This window comes from Eurosta solidaginis, chromosome 5 (assembly GCF_040869045.1).
Source record: "Eurosta solidaginis isolate ZX-2024a chromosome 5, ASM4086904v1, whole genome shotgun sequence".
NCBI classification, from domain to species: Eukaryota; Metazoa; Arthropoda; class Insecta; order Diptera; family Tephritidae; genus Eurosta; species Eurosta solidaginis.
In genome coordinates this window covers 254,026,016-254,041,345 of record NC_090323.1, presented here as the reverse complement: position 1 = coordinate 254,041,345, position 15,330 = coordinate 254,026,016, and the positions used below count along the sequence as shown (strand labels likewise).

Below are 15,330 nucleotides of genomic sequence, written 5' to 3'. Positions count from 1 at the left end.
AAGATTTGAAGGTGGTCTTTGGCAAAGAAAAGTCAATGGCCAAAGAATTTGAGATAGTATTGAACTCCCTCAGTGCTCTAAAAATGGGAGCGTTAGAGGCATAGAGGGTCCGGGCGCAATCAATATAAAACATATCCCAATTTCGAAGTGATCTAGGGGGTATATGCAGACAAATACTCCCGAGTAAACGTGGTGAATCAATCACAGCATTAATAATATCATACACAAAAGTAAGAAAAAGAATGGTCCTCCTACTTTGAAGTGATTGAAGGCTAATGAGTGCACATCTGGCATTTTAAGAAGAAATCGGCTCAGAAAAGTTCAGAGACCGCAGGCCAAACCATAAAATTTATATATATAAGTAATACCACGAACAGTATTCCTGCCAACATTTCAAGGGCTTTTGATTTCGCCCTGCAGAACTTTTTCATTTTCTTCTACTTAATATGGAAGGCGTCACACCCATTTTACAAAGTTTTTTTCTGAAGTTATATTTTGCGTCAATAAACCAATCCAATTACCATGTTTCATCCCTTTTTTCGTATTTGGTATAGAATTATGGCATTTTGTCATTTTTCGTAATTTTCGATATCGAAAAAGTGGGCGTGGTCATAATCGGATTTAATACCAAGATAAATAGGGTTCAGATAATTACGTGAACTAAGTTTAGTATGGATATATCGATTTTTGCAATAGTTATCATGTTAACGGCCGAGCGGGAGGACAGACGGTCGACTGTGTATAAAAATTGGGTGTGGCTTCAAGCGATTTCGACGATTTTCACATAAAACAGTTATCGTCATAGAATTTCACAAGGATTGGTAAATTTTTGTTCGACTTATGGAATTAAAGGTGTTCTAGACAAATTAAATGAAAAATGGCGGAGCCACGCCCATTTTGAAATTTTCTTTTATTTTTGTATTTTGTTGCACCATATCATTACTGGAGTTGAATGTTGACATAATTTACTTATATACTGTAAAGATATTCAATTTTTTTTTTTTATTTGACTTAAAAATTTTTTTTTAAAAGTGGGCGTGTTCGTCAGCCGATTTTCATTCATTTTTATATAGCGTACATATCGTAAAAGTAGTAATGTTCCTGCCAAATTTCATCATGATATCTTCAACTACTGCTAAATTACAGCTTGCAAAACTTTTAAATTACCTTTTTTTCAAAGTGGGGGGTGCCCATTTTTCATTGCCCATTCGTCCATTGTCCAAAATTTTACTAATTTTCTATTCTGCTTCATAAGGTCAACCCACCTACTAAGTTTCATCGCTTTATCCGTCTTTGGTAATGAATTATCGCACTTTTTCTGGTTTTCGAAATTTTCGATATCGAAAAAGTGGGCGTGGTTACAGTCCGATTTCGTGTATTTTAAAGAGCGATCTGATATGAGTTCTCAAGAACGTACATACCAAATTTCATCAAGATATCTCAAAATTTACTCAAGTTACCGTGTTAACGGACAGACGGACGGACATAGCTAAATGAATTTCTTTTTTCGCCTAGATCATTTTGATATATAGAAACCTATATATATCTCGATTAGTTTATGCCGTTACTGATTACCCTTATGCGAACAAAATTAATATACTCTGTGAGTTCTGCTGAGCTGAGTATAAAAATGGTTGATCATAGTGAATGCAAACCCAATTAAAAAATATCCTTACCAAGTTTCGTAAACGAGTTTAGGTTGGTATTGAAAAAGAACCTAATTGGATTTTAACCACACCCACTTTATCGATATATAAAATGTATAAAATGGAATATTTCATGCATAATATTAGCCAAGTGTTAAAACTTTGAATATGGAATGATCCTAGAATGGTCCCCAAATAATTTCGGAAGGGTCCTGAAATGATCACGAAAAATTCCTAAAAAATCATTCCGGAATAAATATGAAAAGTTCGTGAAATAATCCTGAAAGAATCCCGAAATGATTCCAAAAGCATCAAGAAATAACCCTGAAATTTGTACAGCAGAGCCATAAAATAATTCAAAATAGTCCCTAAATGATCTCCAAAACCAGCCCCAATTAACATCAGAAGGCTGATCAGAGTACTTCCGTAAATCATTCTGTAATGAGCCTAAAATGCGCTCGAAATGCTCCCTGCAAGGTCTGAAGTGACCCCCAAAGCGAACCATAAATAGCGCTGAAACGCTTTAGAAATTAATCCGATGTAGTCTCATCAATCATTTCGACATAGTACTAGAAATCATTTTTAAATGGTCCTCTCTTTGTCACGAAATGTTTTTGGAAGACTCGCGAAATGATGCAAAAATAGTCTTGAATACCATACCGAAATGATCCCAGAAGGCTCTCGACATGACACCCGATACAAACTCAATCATAGCTGATTCTAAAATGATCCCTGAAGCGTCCGGAAATCGTTTTGAAATAGCGCCGATATGGAGGAAAGGAAGTCTTCTTTGTCTAGCAATGATCCCGAAACAAGCCTTCTTCATCCCATTGTACCAAAATAAGAAAAAAAAAGAGTAGAGAAAGCTTATGTGTTTTTCATTAAAGGCTTGGGCTGACAAAGTCTGTTAACCTCGAAAGTGTGCAAAAAATCCAAAGGGAGTCGGAATTCTACGTTAGTGGCGCCAATTTCTGTACTCGGACGGAGGCTTGCACCTAAGCTGCACCTATCACCATCGGATCTCGTAGTCTCTCTAAATCGATGGAAACCACAAAGGAAGAATATAAAAGGTAACCTCTCAATAGATTGAACGTGAATCAGTTACTTAATACAAGAATAAGAACCTCCGACAAATGTATATCTTTCGAAACACTTAATAAATAGGTGTAAGAAGAATTGTGACTGCAACTTCTCAGTCGCACCGTTTCTTATTCGTGACTCTACCCAAATTGTGACAAAAGAGCAATTCGATCTTGATAGCAATTCACATGGATCATAGATTCATTGAAACATATCACTGCGACCAATGTGTCACAAATCATATTGCTCCTGAAAAAGCGCAAGATCTGCCATTGCAATATCTTTCAGCCACTGTGATAAAGTATTATTATAAAGTATTTGACAACAAACCAAAAGTAAAACTTCTACACCTCTTTGGTTTATCATGCATTACCTTTTTTTTCAGCAAAATTAGTCACGAAAGCCTTTGCATTCTCAGTCCCTACTTTAAAGTGTTCTAAATCACGAAAGACTCATTTATCCCGATTAACTTGAATATAGCTTGTGAAGCAATTTAAGCTTTACTTAAGTAAAAAGTAAAAACGATCATTTGTCGGCATTTAAGTTCATTTGTGTACAAAGCGATCCAACTGACATTTAGTCGTTGTCAATGTTAAGCATTCGCTAGAATCGTGCGTAAATTGATGAGTTATGAATGCACATTTGTATGAATTTGTAGCGGCAGCTTAGGTGAGATATTCTTTAGAAGATCTAAAAACGACAAACAAAGGGACAACAAAAGAAAATACGTGATGCTTTCGAATAAGTACAAAAATTACTGAGCTGTTTCGTCCTCCCTCTTTCGTTTTAACAAACATTAATACATACATACATAAATAATTTTAAATTTTGTCATTTGCCGCTCAAGTGACAGTTTTTTGTTGAAACTCAGATTTTGTTTCGTATCTTTTGTCCCGGGTCTAACAAGAGCACAAAATTTTTTCAATAACATTGCATTTCTGCTTTAATTTTTTTTGTGGCTTACGCATTGGCCAGGCGCATCTCAATTTATTTTAATTAAGAACAATGAAAATTTAGTGCATTTGGCACATTTTACATACATTCAACCATACGCATGCGCAGTGACATTCCAGAAGGTATTTGTCTGTTCAAAAGTGTCGTTATATGTATGTGTGTTGCATGTGTATAAATGTCGAACGTTACCCAATCAAAGCTATGGCTCCAAAGTGAACGGTTTGATCAAAGTTCGTGAACTGCTTTATTCTTTTGGGTCTTCATAGGAACGACTGGGGCAGATAGTTTTGTTGTGTCTGATTCTTAAACTGTGGCACTTATTTCATATTTTCGGCAATATTATTAATTAGCCCCTCTTATATAACTGAAAAAGTGTGCTTTTAATGTTGGTTAACATTAGGGATGACTGTAAGGTTTGCAAATTATAGTTTTTATAGAAAGGTTCCAGTTGATTTCAATGTAGTAATAAATTATTTCTTTAACTTTCACACCGCATAGCTGTTATCATAAAAATTAGTTAAAACTTGAGGTGTTAATATATGTAGATATCTAGCTCTCTAGTAATATTAGTTCATAAGTAATATGCCAATAAAATTATATTTCAAGAACTATTCAAAGTATGTAAAAAATTATTTTAAAAAAAATAGTAATAGACCAAAAAATAGTAGTAAATATTATATTTTAATACAGAAAACAATTGACCATTTCACTGAAGGTTGAAAGATACATAAACTGCGAATAAAAATGTAAAAATGTAGTAGTAGAAAAAAATAGTAGTAGGAAAAATGATACCTAGGTATCCATAGCGGGTGGGAAACGGCTGTCAAATGGATAGTAGCATACCAAAAATAGTATTATGGCAAAAATTTTGCATTTCAAGACTACTCAAAGAATGTACATAACTGCAGGCAAAAATATTAGTAAACAAAAGTTAGTAATAGATATACAAGAAGAGTTTTAGTATGGAAAAAAATTGGGTACCATACAAAACAATTCACATTCCAACGAAGCTTCAAAGAAACAAATTCTGTGAAAACTACTGTTTTTTCAGACGAAAATAGTAGTAGCAAAAGGTTACCTTGTTATACATAAGTTTAGTTTTGAAGAACTATTCCAGCAAAGTACGTAAAAAATTATTGGCAAAAAATAGTAATATACATACAAAAAAAAGTATGGAAAAAAATATATTAATATTGAACACGGCGGCCGCCTTGGTGTGATGGTGACGTGCTCCGCCTACCACACAGAAGATCGTGGGTTCACGCCCCGGACAAAAACAACAGCAAATTTTTAGAAACAAGGTTTTTCAATTACAAGAAAATTTTTCTAAGCGGGGTCACGCCTCGGCAGTGTTTGGCAAGCACTCCGAGTGTATTTCTGCCATGAACAGCTTCTCAGTGAAAACTCATCTGCCTTGCAGATGCCGTTCGAAGTCGGCATAAAACAAGTAGGTCCCGTCCCGCTAATTTGTAGGATAAATTATAAAAGGAGCACGACGCAAATTGGAAGAGAAGCTCGGGTTAAAATCTCTTCGGAGGTTATCGCGCTTTTCATTTATTTAATTTTTTGTTTAATTTAAATGAATATTCAAAAAAAAAAAAAACAAAGACTGTGAAAAAATGGTAGTTAACAAATTACTTGTAGAAAAAATTTACATTTCACAGAGTCGTCAAACTAAGATATCTCTATGTGCAAAGAGGCACTTTTATTTTATTTTCATACGCAAAGTTTACCCAAAAGGATATGTTAAAATCAGAGACGTTAATGTTGGTACTCGGTTTCCCAATAATATAATAGTAGTAGAAAAAAATATATGATAAAAAACAATTTATATTTCAAGGAATAATCAAGCAAATGAGACACTTTTTCATGCCTTTAGTACACTTTTTTTTTAATTTTGTGAACAGCAGCAAACAAAAAAATAGCAGTGGCGATTTTTATCAAATCTCGTTACTTAAATTTTTATATTTGATATTTCAAGAAAAAATTTCTATGAATTTTGCAACCGAAATTATGAAAAACAATTTAAAGAATGTTCTCGAAAAAATTCGAACATTCGAGAAAAGTTTCGAAATTTGAAGAGGAGTTCTGAATTATTATGAGTATGCAGTTTTGTAGCTCAATCAATTTTAGTCCACTAAAATGCAAGTTATAAGTCTTTCGATATTCACATTGATTCTTGGCCCATTTTTTACAGATTTTCGTCCAATAAAAAAATGTTTCGCACTTTTCATGGAGGAAAATCTAAAAATGTACAAGCAAATTTTAAAAATTTTTCTTACGCCACATGACTGAGGTGTCCTTATGAAAAATTGTGTTAACACTTCAATTTAGATCAAAAAAGTCATATACATGCTATCCCAGTTGTGACATTTTAGGTATCAACATCCCTAATACAAGTATCAACATATTCATGTTTGTCGACTCACTGCTTCGAAATCACCCAGTTGAACTGGTAATTGTGCGGTTCATTTAACACAAACTGTCATGTTTTGTGGGGGTGTTTTTGGTCAATTCACGCGCGTCATTTTAATTTCATTCATTGAAATAATCAGTCATAATGTTTGTCGACTATTCTATATGACAAACGTATTTCAATACATATATAAATATGACTGTGTAGTAGTTAAGAAGTTATAAATGTAGAAATCTCAAAACCCGGCAGGAAATCCCTCACTTTTTTATCAAGTATGGCACGTCTGAACTTGGTACCGCCGTTAGGAATGAATATTGCTACAACAAATATTAGCTCAAGATTGCAAATACCATAATATCATACAGTGTAAAAGGAGGCTCCAATATATCTGAGAAGCATTCAAGAATGTAATACACTAATGATCCAGACTCTGATTGAAGCAGATACATGAGGGAACTCCAGCATACTGAAAGGCTATATAAGCGGCGTTAAACCAATGCACGACTATAAGTTTGATTTTGTCAGGATATTGGCATTCTCACTTCTACATGTTTGGGTGGCCTTCCTCGCTATTGTTTCCTACACAACTTAAGAAAATCAGCATTATCATTCTTGCCCCGATCTTCATTCGATCAGAATTTCGGGTGTTAGCCAGAACTTGAAGCATTTCACAATCACCTTATTTGTGTTCAGGTTTCTTTCTTCTTACTTGGTGTCTTACCACCTCTCATCACAATAGTTAATACATGCATACTTTCCATATACGCAATGATCTTTTTTTCAGGGAATGCGTCTTTTACCATCGTACTAGTTGTTTTACAATGTAACCACAGCGGCGATAAGTAGTGATTGAGAATGTGCTGCAATTGCTCGGTCACATCGCCAGATCGAAGATTCTCCTCAGTGAGTAGGTGGGAGAATCTAGGAGAGTGCGCATCAACTTTCAGTTTCGTGAGCAGCTTTCCGCCAGCAAACTTATGTCACTAGCACTGATCACATTGAACACAGCGGCTACAGAAAACATCCACAAAAATCAAAGTTTGACGAAAACCGTAGCCAAGCATTGGCTACTTGATTACTTTGAACGCGGTGGCCACAAATATAAATTATAGCAAAAAAATAAATTCAAGGCACGATAATCTCTGAAGAGATTTTAGGTCGAGCTTCGCTTCCAATTTGCGCCGTGCTCCTTTTAATTTTTTCTACAAATTGGCGGCATGTTTTAAGCCGGCTCCGAACGGCTTCTGCAAGGCAGATGTTTTTTCACTGAGAAGCTTTTCATGGCAGAAATACACTCTGAGTGTTTGCCAAGTCACTGCTAAGGGGCGACCACGCTTAGACAATTTTTTTTTTTTCAAATTGAAGAAACTTGTTTCTAAACTTGACCGGGAGTTGATAATCTGGCGACAACGGGATTCGTGATTAACTGTCGCGTTGCTCTATGGCGCCCAAAATAACGACCCTCATAAGAACATATGCAAAAATAATTTTACAGGTGTCGCTTTGTAGCCGCCCTCGTGAATGTAATCAGGCCTACTACTTGCACTTTCTTCGCTGCACAGAGGCGTATAATATATTTTCTCACTAAGAAGATAAACTCTAGCACTCGGCTCGATAGCTGACGAGTTGATTATTTGAATTTTAAGGTTGATTTATTTATCCGCAGAGCTAGGTGTGAGATAATAAGGGAGTAATAAATCTCAGTTTATCCAGTTCCATGTGCTCTTTTGAAAGTTAGTTGGTAGTATGGAGGAAAATAAAAGCGTGTTCACATATTAATTCTAATCCCAGAGTATAAAAGCTCACTACACTTAAGAAATGTAAATATGTAATTCGAAGTTCATAGTTTAAAGAGAATACTGTGCTAAGGAATTCCTTGACGTACGTTGATCATTTCCAATAGGGAAGCTCGCTCGAAGAACATACTTGCAGAATATTAAGAATATAAACATGTTTGTACTTTTTTAATCACTCCAAATGTAAAACTGGTATTGCTTACAGCTTCGGAACAAGCTCACCAAATGATTGATATAAAAATAATTGACTTACTGACAGCAATTCCTTATGTCAATCTCATTTAGTAGCAAGGGTTGTCTTGGATCAGAGAGCTTGAATACTCCATTACAATTAAAAGCAGATTTAAACCAAAAATGTTATAGAGCAAATCATGAAACAAAGCTTTAAAAACTCTTATTTGGAATTTATTTTTTATTTCCGAGCTTTCCATTGTTACGAGGTTTTTGGGAGTTTGAGTATTTCTTCTTTTTTTATTTCTTTCGTATTTCTTCCAAATATGCGTCTTATATTGTAAACTATATGTGTATGTATATAAGCAGAAGATTTATTTTAAAAATTTCTTTGAATTAGTGTCTGTCGTGCTTTTAGCCACAGACAGGCATCCAAAGGAGAGACACGGCTATATACTTAAGAGCTTAGGATAGGGCAACAACATTTTCAGAAAAGATAACACGCCATAAATCTTTCATTTTACATACCCCAGTAACTAATCGATACTTAAAAAATCGGCCAGTGTCATGAGGCCCCTTGTGATACCAAGAAAAACATCATTACTTCTTCTCCTGGAACCATTTTGAGGACCAGATAAAAGCTATCAAGTACTTAATGTCATCCTTTACAACCACTTAACATCGGACAGTTCCCTTCCCTCCGTCCACAGTAACGAAAAGCGCTCGTAACCTTTCTGCATGTCTACTAATGGTGCAGTGCCAAGTTAGTTCTCCTTCAAGTCTGAAAATTTGATCCCTTCATTGGCTGTAAACGGGATAAGGTCTCTTAAGATCCCATTTGGACTCGGTTTGTTTAGATGTTCGATACCCTGATGTTTGTAGCATTCTTTCGTCGCTAAAAATCATCGATATGGTGTATTCCTATGCAGCTGCGGCTTCCTTGATAGCTAATACCCTTTCTTGGAAGACACTACAATGACAAGATAGTCTGAAAGATAGTTGGAGGTCTCAGCCATTTGAATTAAACCCTCCTTGAACGGGGAAAAAGCTGTAATTGGTTAGTATAATAATTCTAATAATTTTAGTACTCTACATAGACCGCTCTCTTAACCGCAGGGTGACGTTGCCGCTACTATATATCCTAGGAGATCCAGAGATAGGATGTCATAAATGATCCTAAACGCTTCGCTTTTCCAATAAGCATTATATGTACAGTTGAAGAGGCCTAATCTGCAATCTACAACCTACTCACTTAAGTCACATCATCGAATAGATATTGTTCTACAATGTTGAAGAAATAGTCGTTAACCCTTTTATCCATCAAAAGGCAACCGAAATATTTTTTTTTATTGCCATTCCATTATTTCAAATCTGATTTTTAAAGCTGATGTATCATAATTGAGAAGTACTAAAGTCCTTTTCCGCTCTGCAATACCAGCTCTGTTTGAATGTCAAATAACCAAGTTAACTTAAAAATAATTTGGTTGCATTTGCAAGGATCAAACAAAATTTTCAAAAAAATGTCCGCGATCCTCTCGAAAAAAGCTTTAATTTTGGAAAGGGGCGGTTTTTTGTAACTTTTTTACTTAAGTTCTTATATTAAAGTTATTGTTTAACTGGATATTTTCTTTTCTCTTCAAGAGTTCAAAGCTACATTAATTTTTTCTCTCCATATTTTTAGGTTTAAAATTATTGCCGCTATTAAGTAATTTAAGGTGAGTACGATACAAAATATAAATATTAAGTACATAATGCATGATTAAAAGGACTAACATAAATAAGATTAAATATTAGACCTGTTCTTAAAATCGTTCAATTCGGACATATTCCTTTTGAATTTGTTTGTAAGCATATAAAATAATAATTACACTGGGGTGGTCCTTGTTAATCAAATAAGGTATGTACTCCAATCTCACCCGTAAGTCAAAAATATCACAAATAAGTTTTGGTCACGATCCAGCTAAAACTTCTCTATGGAGACTCAAAAAATTTAAATTGAATTTTTTGGTTTTTAATAACCAAAATCGAGAATGCTATAGTTGGCATGAATCCCTGTACAGCACGCCTTAAGTGTTTCCAATTGTAACCTTAATTTATATGTGATATCTCCATCTATGGCATTATTGATTTTGGGTATTACGAATCTAAAAACTAAATTTTAATTTTTTAGAATCTCCATGGTGACATATGAACATCTACCCGCGAGCGACACCCCTTAACCCTCTCCGATCGAGACCAAAATTGATATGTGATATTTTCGATCTGACTTTACGGTCTGAAGGTGTAAGACTGGAAAAATCGTTTATTTAATTTATAAGGACCATTTTATGGTACATATTTCATATTAGACTTTCAAAAAGGGTAAAATAACTTGACTTAAGAGATTTGTTCGGTTAGTTTATTGTTCCGTTAATCATTACGTTTATGGTGTACTAAAATCTAGAAACATATTGCGCAATTTCTTGAAAATTTATTTAAGTTGGTCGTATGAGTAACCTGTTCCCTTATTTCAATATTTTCCTTCCTCTTTATTATACTCAGCTGAGCAGAGCTCACAGAGTATATTAACTTTGTTCGCATAACGGTAATCCATAACGGCATAAACTAATCGAGATAGATATAGACTTCTATATATGATATGGGTGAAAAAAGAAATTCATTTAGCCATGTCCGTCCGTCCGTCTGTAACTTGAACGATAACTTGAGTAAGTTTTGAGGTATCTTAATGAAATTTGGTATGTAGCTTCCTGGGCGCTAATCCCAGATCGCTATTTAAAATGAATGAAATCGGACTACAACCACGCCCACTTTTTCGATATCGAAAATTTCGAAAAACCGAAAAAGTGCGATAATTCATTACCAAACCCGGATAAAGCGGTGAAACTTGGTAGGTGCGTTGATCTTATGACGCAAAATAGAAAATTAGAAAAACTTGGGCAATGGGCGTGGCACCGCCCACTTTTAAAAGAAGGTAATTTAAAAGTTTTGCAAGCTGTTATTTGGCAGGCGTTGAAGATATCATGATGAAATTTGGTAGGCACGTTACTCCTATTACTATATGTGTGCTAAATAAAAATTAGCAAAATCGGATGACGAATACGTCCACTTTTAAAAAAAAATTTTTTTAAGTCATATTTTAACGAAAAATTTAATATCCTTACAGTATAAAAGTAAATTGTGTCAACATTCGACTGCAGTAGTGATATGGTGCAACAAAATACAAAGATAAAAGAAAATTTCAAAATGGGCATAACTCCGCTCTTTTTCATTTAATTCGTCTAGAATACTTTTAATGCCATTACCAATCCTTGTGCCCTTATTTTGTAGGGGCATAGATTCTATGACGATAACTGTTTTCTGTGAAAATGGGCAAAATCGGTTGAAGCCACGCCCAGTTTTTGTACACAGTCGACCGTCTGTCCTTCCGCTCGGCCGTTAACACGATAACTATTGCAAAAATTGATATATCTTAACTAAACGTAGTTCACGTACTTATCTGAAGTCACTTTTCTCTTGGTATAAAATATGGCCGTAATCCGACTATGACCACGCCCACTTTTCCGATATCGAAAATTACGAAAAACGAAAAAAATGCCATAATTCTGTACCAAATATGAAAAAAGAGATGAAACATGGTAATTGGATTGGTTTTTTGACGCAATATATAACTTTAGAAACAACTTTGTAAAATGGGTGTGTCACCTACCATACTAAGTAGAAGAAAATGAAAAAGTTCTGCAGGGCGAAATCAAAAGCCCTTGGAATCTTGGTAGGAATACTGTTCGTGGTATGACATATATGTATAAATAAATTAGCGGTACTCGACAGAAGATGTTCTGGGTCACCCTGGTCCACATTTTGATCGATATCTCGAAAACGCCTTCGCATACACAACTAAGGGCTACTCCCTTTTAAAACCCTCATTAGTACTTTTAATTTGATACCCATATCGTACAAACACATTCTAGAGTCATCCCTGGTCCACCATTATTGCGATATCTCGAAAAGGCGTCCACCTATAGAACCACTACGTTTTAAATAATCATTAACACCTTTCATTTCATACACATGTCATTTCATACACATTTCATACATGTCATTATGTTGTCTCCAAAGCTCTCAGCTGAGTATGTAATGTTAGGTTACACCCGAACTTAGCTTTCCTTACTTGTTTTTGATATGTAAACATATTTGGCAACGGTATTGTGGAATCCATAATGTAAGCGTAGTCTTTAAAAGTGGTATGCTTTATATGGCAATATAGAATGTAATAAATTTAGGGGTAGTATGGCTTGTTGTATGGGTGAATACAGAATGTATTCATAAGTGTAGTCACTTCACTATAGCGTAATTCGGGAACAATGTACGTTATAAAGTTGATGTGATAGCAACGGCTTGGAAGCAGTTTGTTATCGATGAGTTATTGATTTGTTATCGACAGGTTATGGGCGTATGATTCATTTATTATCGACAAGATAACCGTTATTGTTAAAGGTTTGTTATCGACGAGGTATAGACAAGTTATCAACTTTTTATCGAAGTGTTGAATATTTGCTGTCAATAACAAAGATTCTTGATTTTTGTCAGCTAATTATCGGATTTGTATCGTCGAGTTATCGAGTTGTTAGCGAAAATTTATCGATTAACTATCGAAAAACTTTCGAATATTTATAAACAAATTCTCGATATGTTATCAATAATTTATAGGTTTATTATTTTTTGTTATTCAAAAATTATCGATAAGTTATTACAGAGTTATTGTTATGTTATCAAAAAGTTGTCGATATTTTATAGGAGTATTGGCAATTTGTTATCGGTGTTCTTTTTTTTTATCGAAAAGCTATCGATTTGTTATGAATAAGTTATCGATTTGATATTGAAAAGCAGTCGCATTGTTATCAAAATGTTACCATTTCGATATCGGACGAGTTTAAGTTAACTTTAAAACATACATTTTCTAGACCTACACCAGTGCACCTGCGGCATTCAAGGTGTGGATAAGTGCAATTACGCGAGTGGCTTTCTATTGCAAGTATGAGTGTATCATATACATAGACGATGCTCAGCCGACCAACACGTTATTCATGGAGATAGAGCGCGGGACACGAGAAGTCTAGAAGGTTCAATGTGATCATATTAAATCGTACCTGAGGTGGTCGGGCTAGTACCTTAAAGGTGCTAGCTACCGGAACGTGTCGGATCTAAGTATATCCGGCAAAAGATCATCAACATCGACAACAACAAAACCCGAAAACCTGTATGTTTACATATCAAATTTAACAAGCCTTTTATTTTAATGGAAGGTGGAAGGAATGATTGCAACCCTGGGTCCCCAAGTAGTGACAAGTAAGCTGTTTAAGTATCATAAAACTTCGATAAACCTACTAAATAAAGAAATTGATGTACGCTACAACCAACTAACGCTATTGATGGGTTTCTATTTCAAATTACCTCTCTAGATCTTCCAACATACGGACTTTTTAATGAATTTTAGACATGTTGAGCTTGAGACAGTATTTGACACAGAATATCCTTCATTAGTCAAAATGTGAATAGGTTGGGAGGAACCATGGACTCAAATGCTGGCAAATTCGAAAAGTCTCCAATCAAAGAAAAATATAGATCTCCTTACTAATTCTGATCAGCTTTTTGGTGAATTTTTTTAACATTAATCGTTTTGCCTTCAATTTCGTATGTGGAGCGTTTTATTGCTTTCATAGGAAGTGAGAAACAAAGACATCTACATCGAAAATGTAGTAATTTATGGACCAAGGACAATAAATACCGGAAGCAATCCGTTGCCTGACCAAAATTATTTACCAAAAGCATCGTAATCAATTATCATTTGCCTCAAATTTGCAAATTGTGTTAACACTTTTTCAAGACAACACCTCAAAATATATATGAGTATGTATGTATAAATGTGTGGAGGTATATGTAAAGCTTCAGAAAAAATTATATTAAACGACTGATTTAAGATAGGGCCAAACCCATAAAATTATGCAAATTCGTAGAAATAAATTCAAAATTTTTTTATTGGAACACTGGATAACTTAAGATTTTAATATTAGTATTTAATTTTTTTTTTTTGTTTTTTTTTTTCATAAGTTCATTCACTACTTAATTGCATACAGCGTTTAATATTAACACACTCCCACACCCATATGGACGACAGTGGACAGTGGCTGTCAGCAGCAATTTGATAAAAAGATTATTGCCTTTATTATTTCCTTTGAATTAAGCCGTTGGTGATTTTGTATTACAACTCTATAAACAAATGCTCATACATATGTAAATATATAAACATAGCATTTTGAGTGCATAGACAATTTTGTTTAATTTAAACGATTTGGCGGCAATAAATTAGTACCACCCAAAAGCTGCTCCACAAATATCTTACTAAAAAAGTAAGTAAAATTAGATCTGTATAGACTTGTCGTTAAACTTCGACTTATTTGCATATAAATTAATATACAGCAATTAAAATTTGTGGCCTTGTGCAACAAATATGTTTTGCGTGTGATATTAAAAAAAAATTAATTTATACTTTTTAAAACTCTCACATATGTACATACATGTACAGCAGCGAACAGAAAAATAGCAGCGGCAATTTTTATCAAGTTTCGTCCGTTAAATTCTTTTTCTTTTTTTATGAAAATACGTCCATAAATTTCGTAAGTAAAACTATGCAAATTAATCTCAAAAAGCTTTCGAAAATTCAAAAAAATTTTACGAAAATTTCAAACTTTTTATTTGAAGCACTTATTCTTTGAGTATGCAGTTTTGAAGCCCAGTTTGACAGAAGAAACGTTATAGATCTCACAAAGTTTGACAGTTTTCGATATTTTTTTTCAAATGGTGTTTCTTCTACATAAGAAAATTTTTTTCACATTTTATATGGAGTAATCTAAAACACCCTTCGAAAAACAAATTTTCAGTAATCAATGCGAATTGCAAGGGACCTATAACTGCAAACTCATTATTTACTTACTTACTTAATTTGGCGTTTAATCGTTTAAACGGTTATGGCCGTCAAACAAGGCGCGCCGGTGGCTTCTTCTCTCTGCCAACTGGTGCCAATTGGTCACACAAAGGGTTTTTAAATCGTTTTCCACCTGGTCTTTCCAGCTTAGTGGGGGCCGCCCTCTTTCTCTGCTTCCATAGGCGGGCCTAGCCAGCCGCTGCGTTTTAATTCGCTGGACAATGTTGATTTCTATGTAAAGTTCGTACAGCTCATCATTAAATCTTCCTCTGTACTCGCCAACGC

General features: G+C 34.5%; 1 protein-coding gene across 1 annotated transcript in view; it reads left to right on the top strand.

The window, feature by feature from the left end:
• The window catches only part of form3 (formin 3), a 192,732-nt gene that overhangs the window by 144,093 nt on the left and 33,309 nt on the right, over positions 1-15,330 (top strand). The window contains 1 exon segment of the mRNA XM_067789857.1: positions 9,745-9,778. Coding sequence (XP_067645958.1) covers positions 9,745-9,778 — 34 coding nt within the window.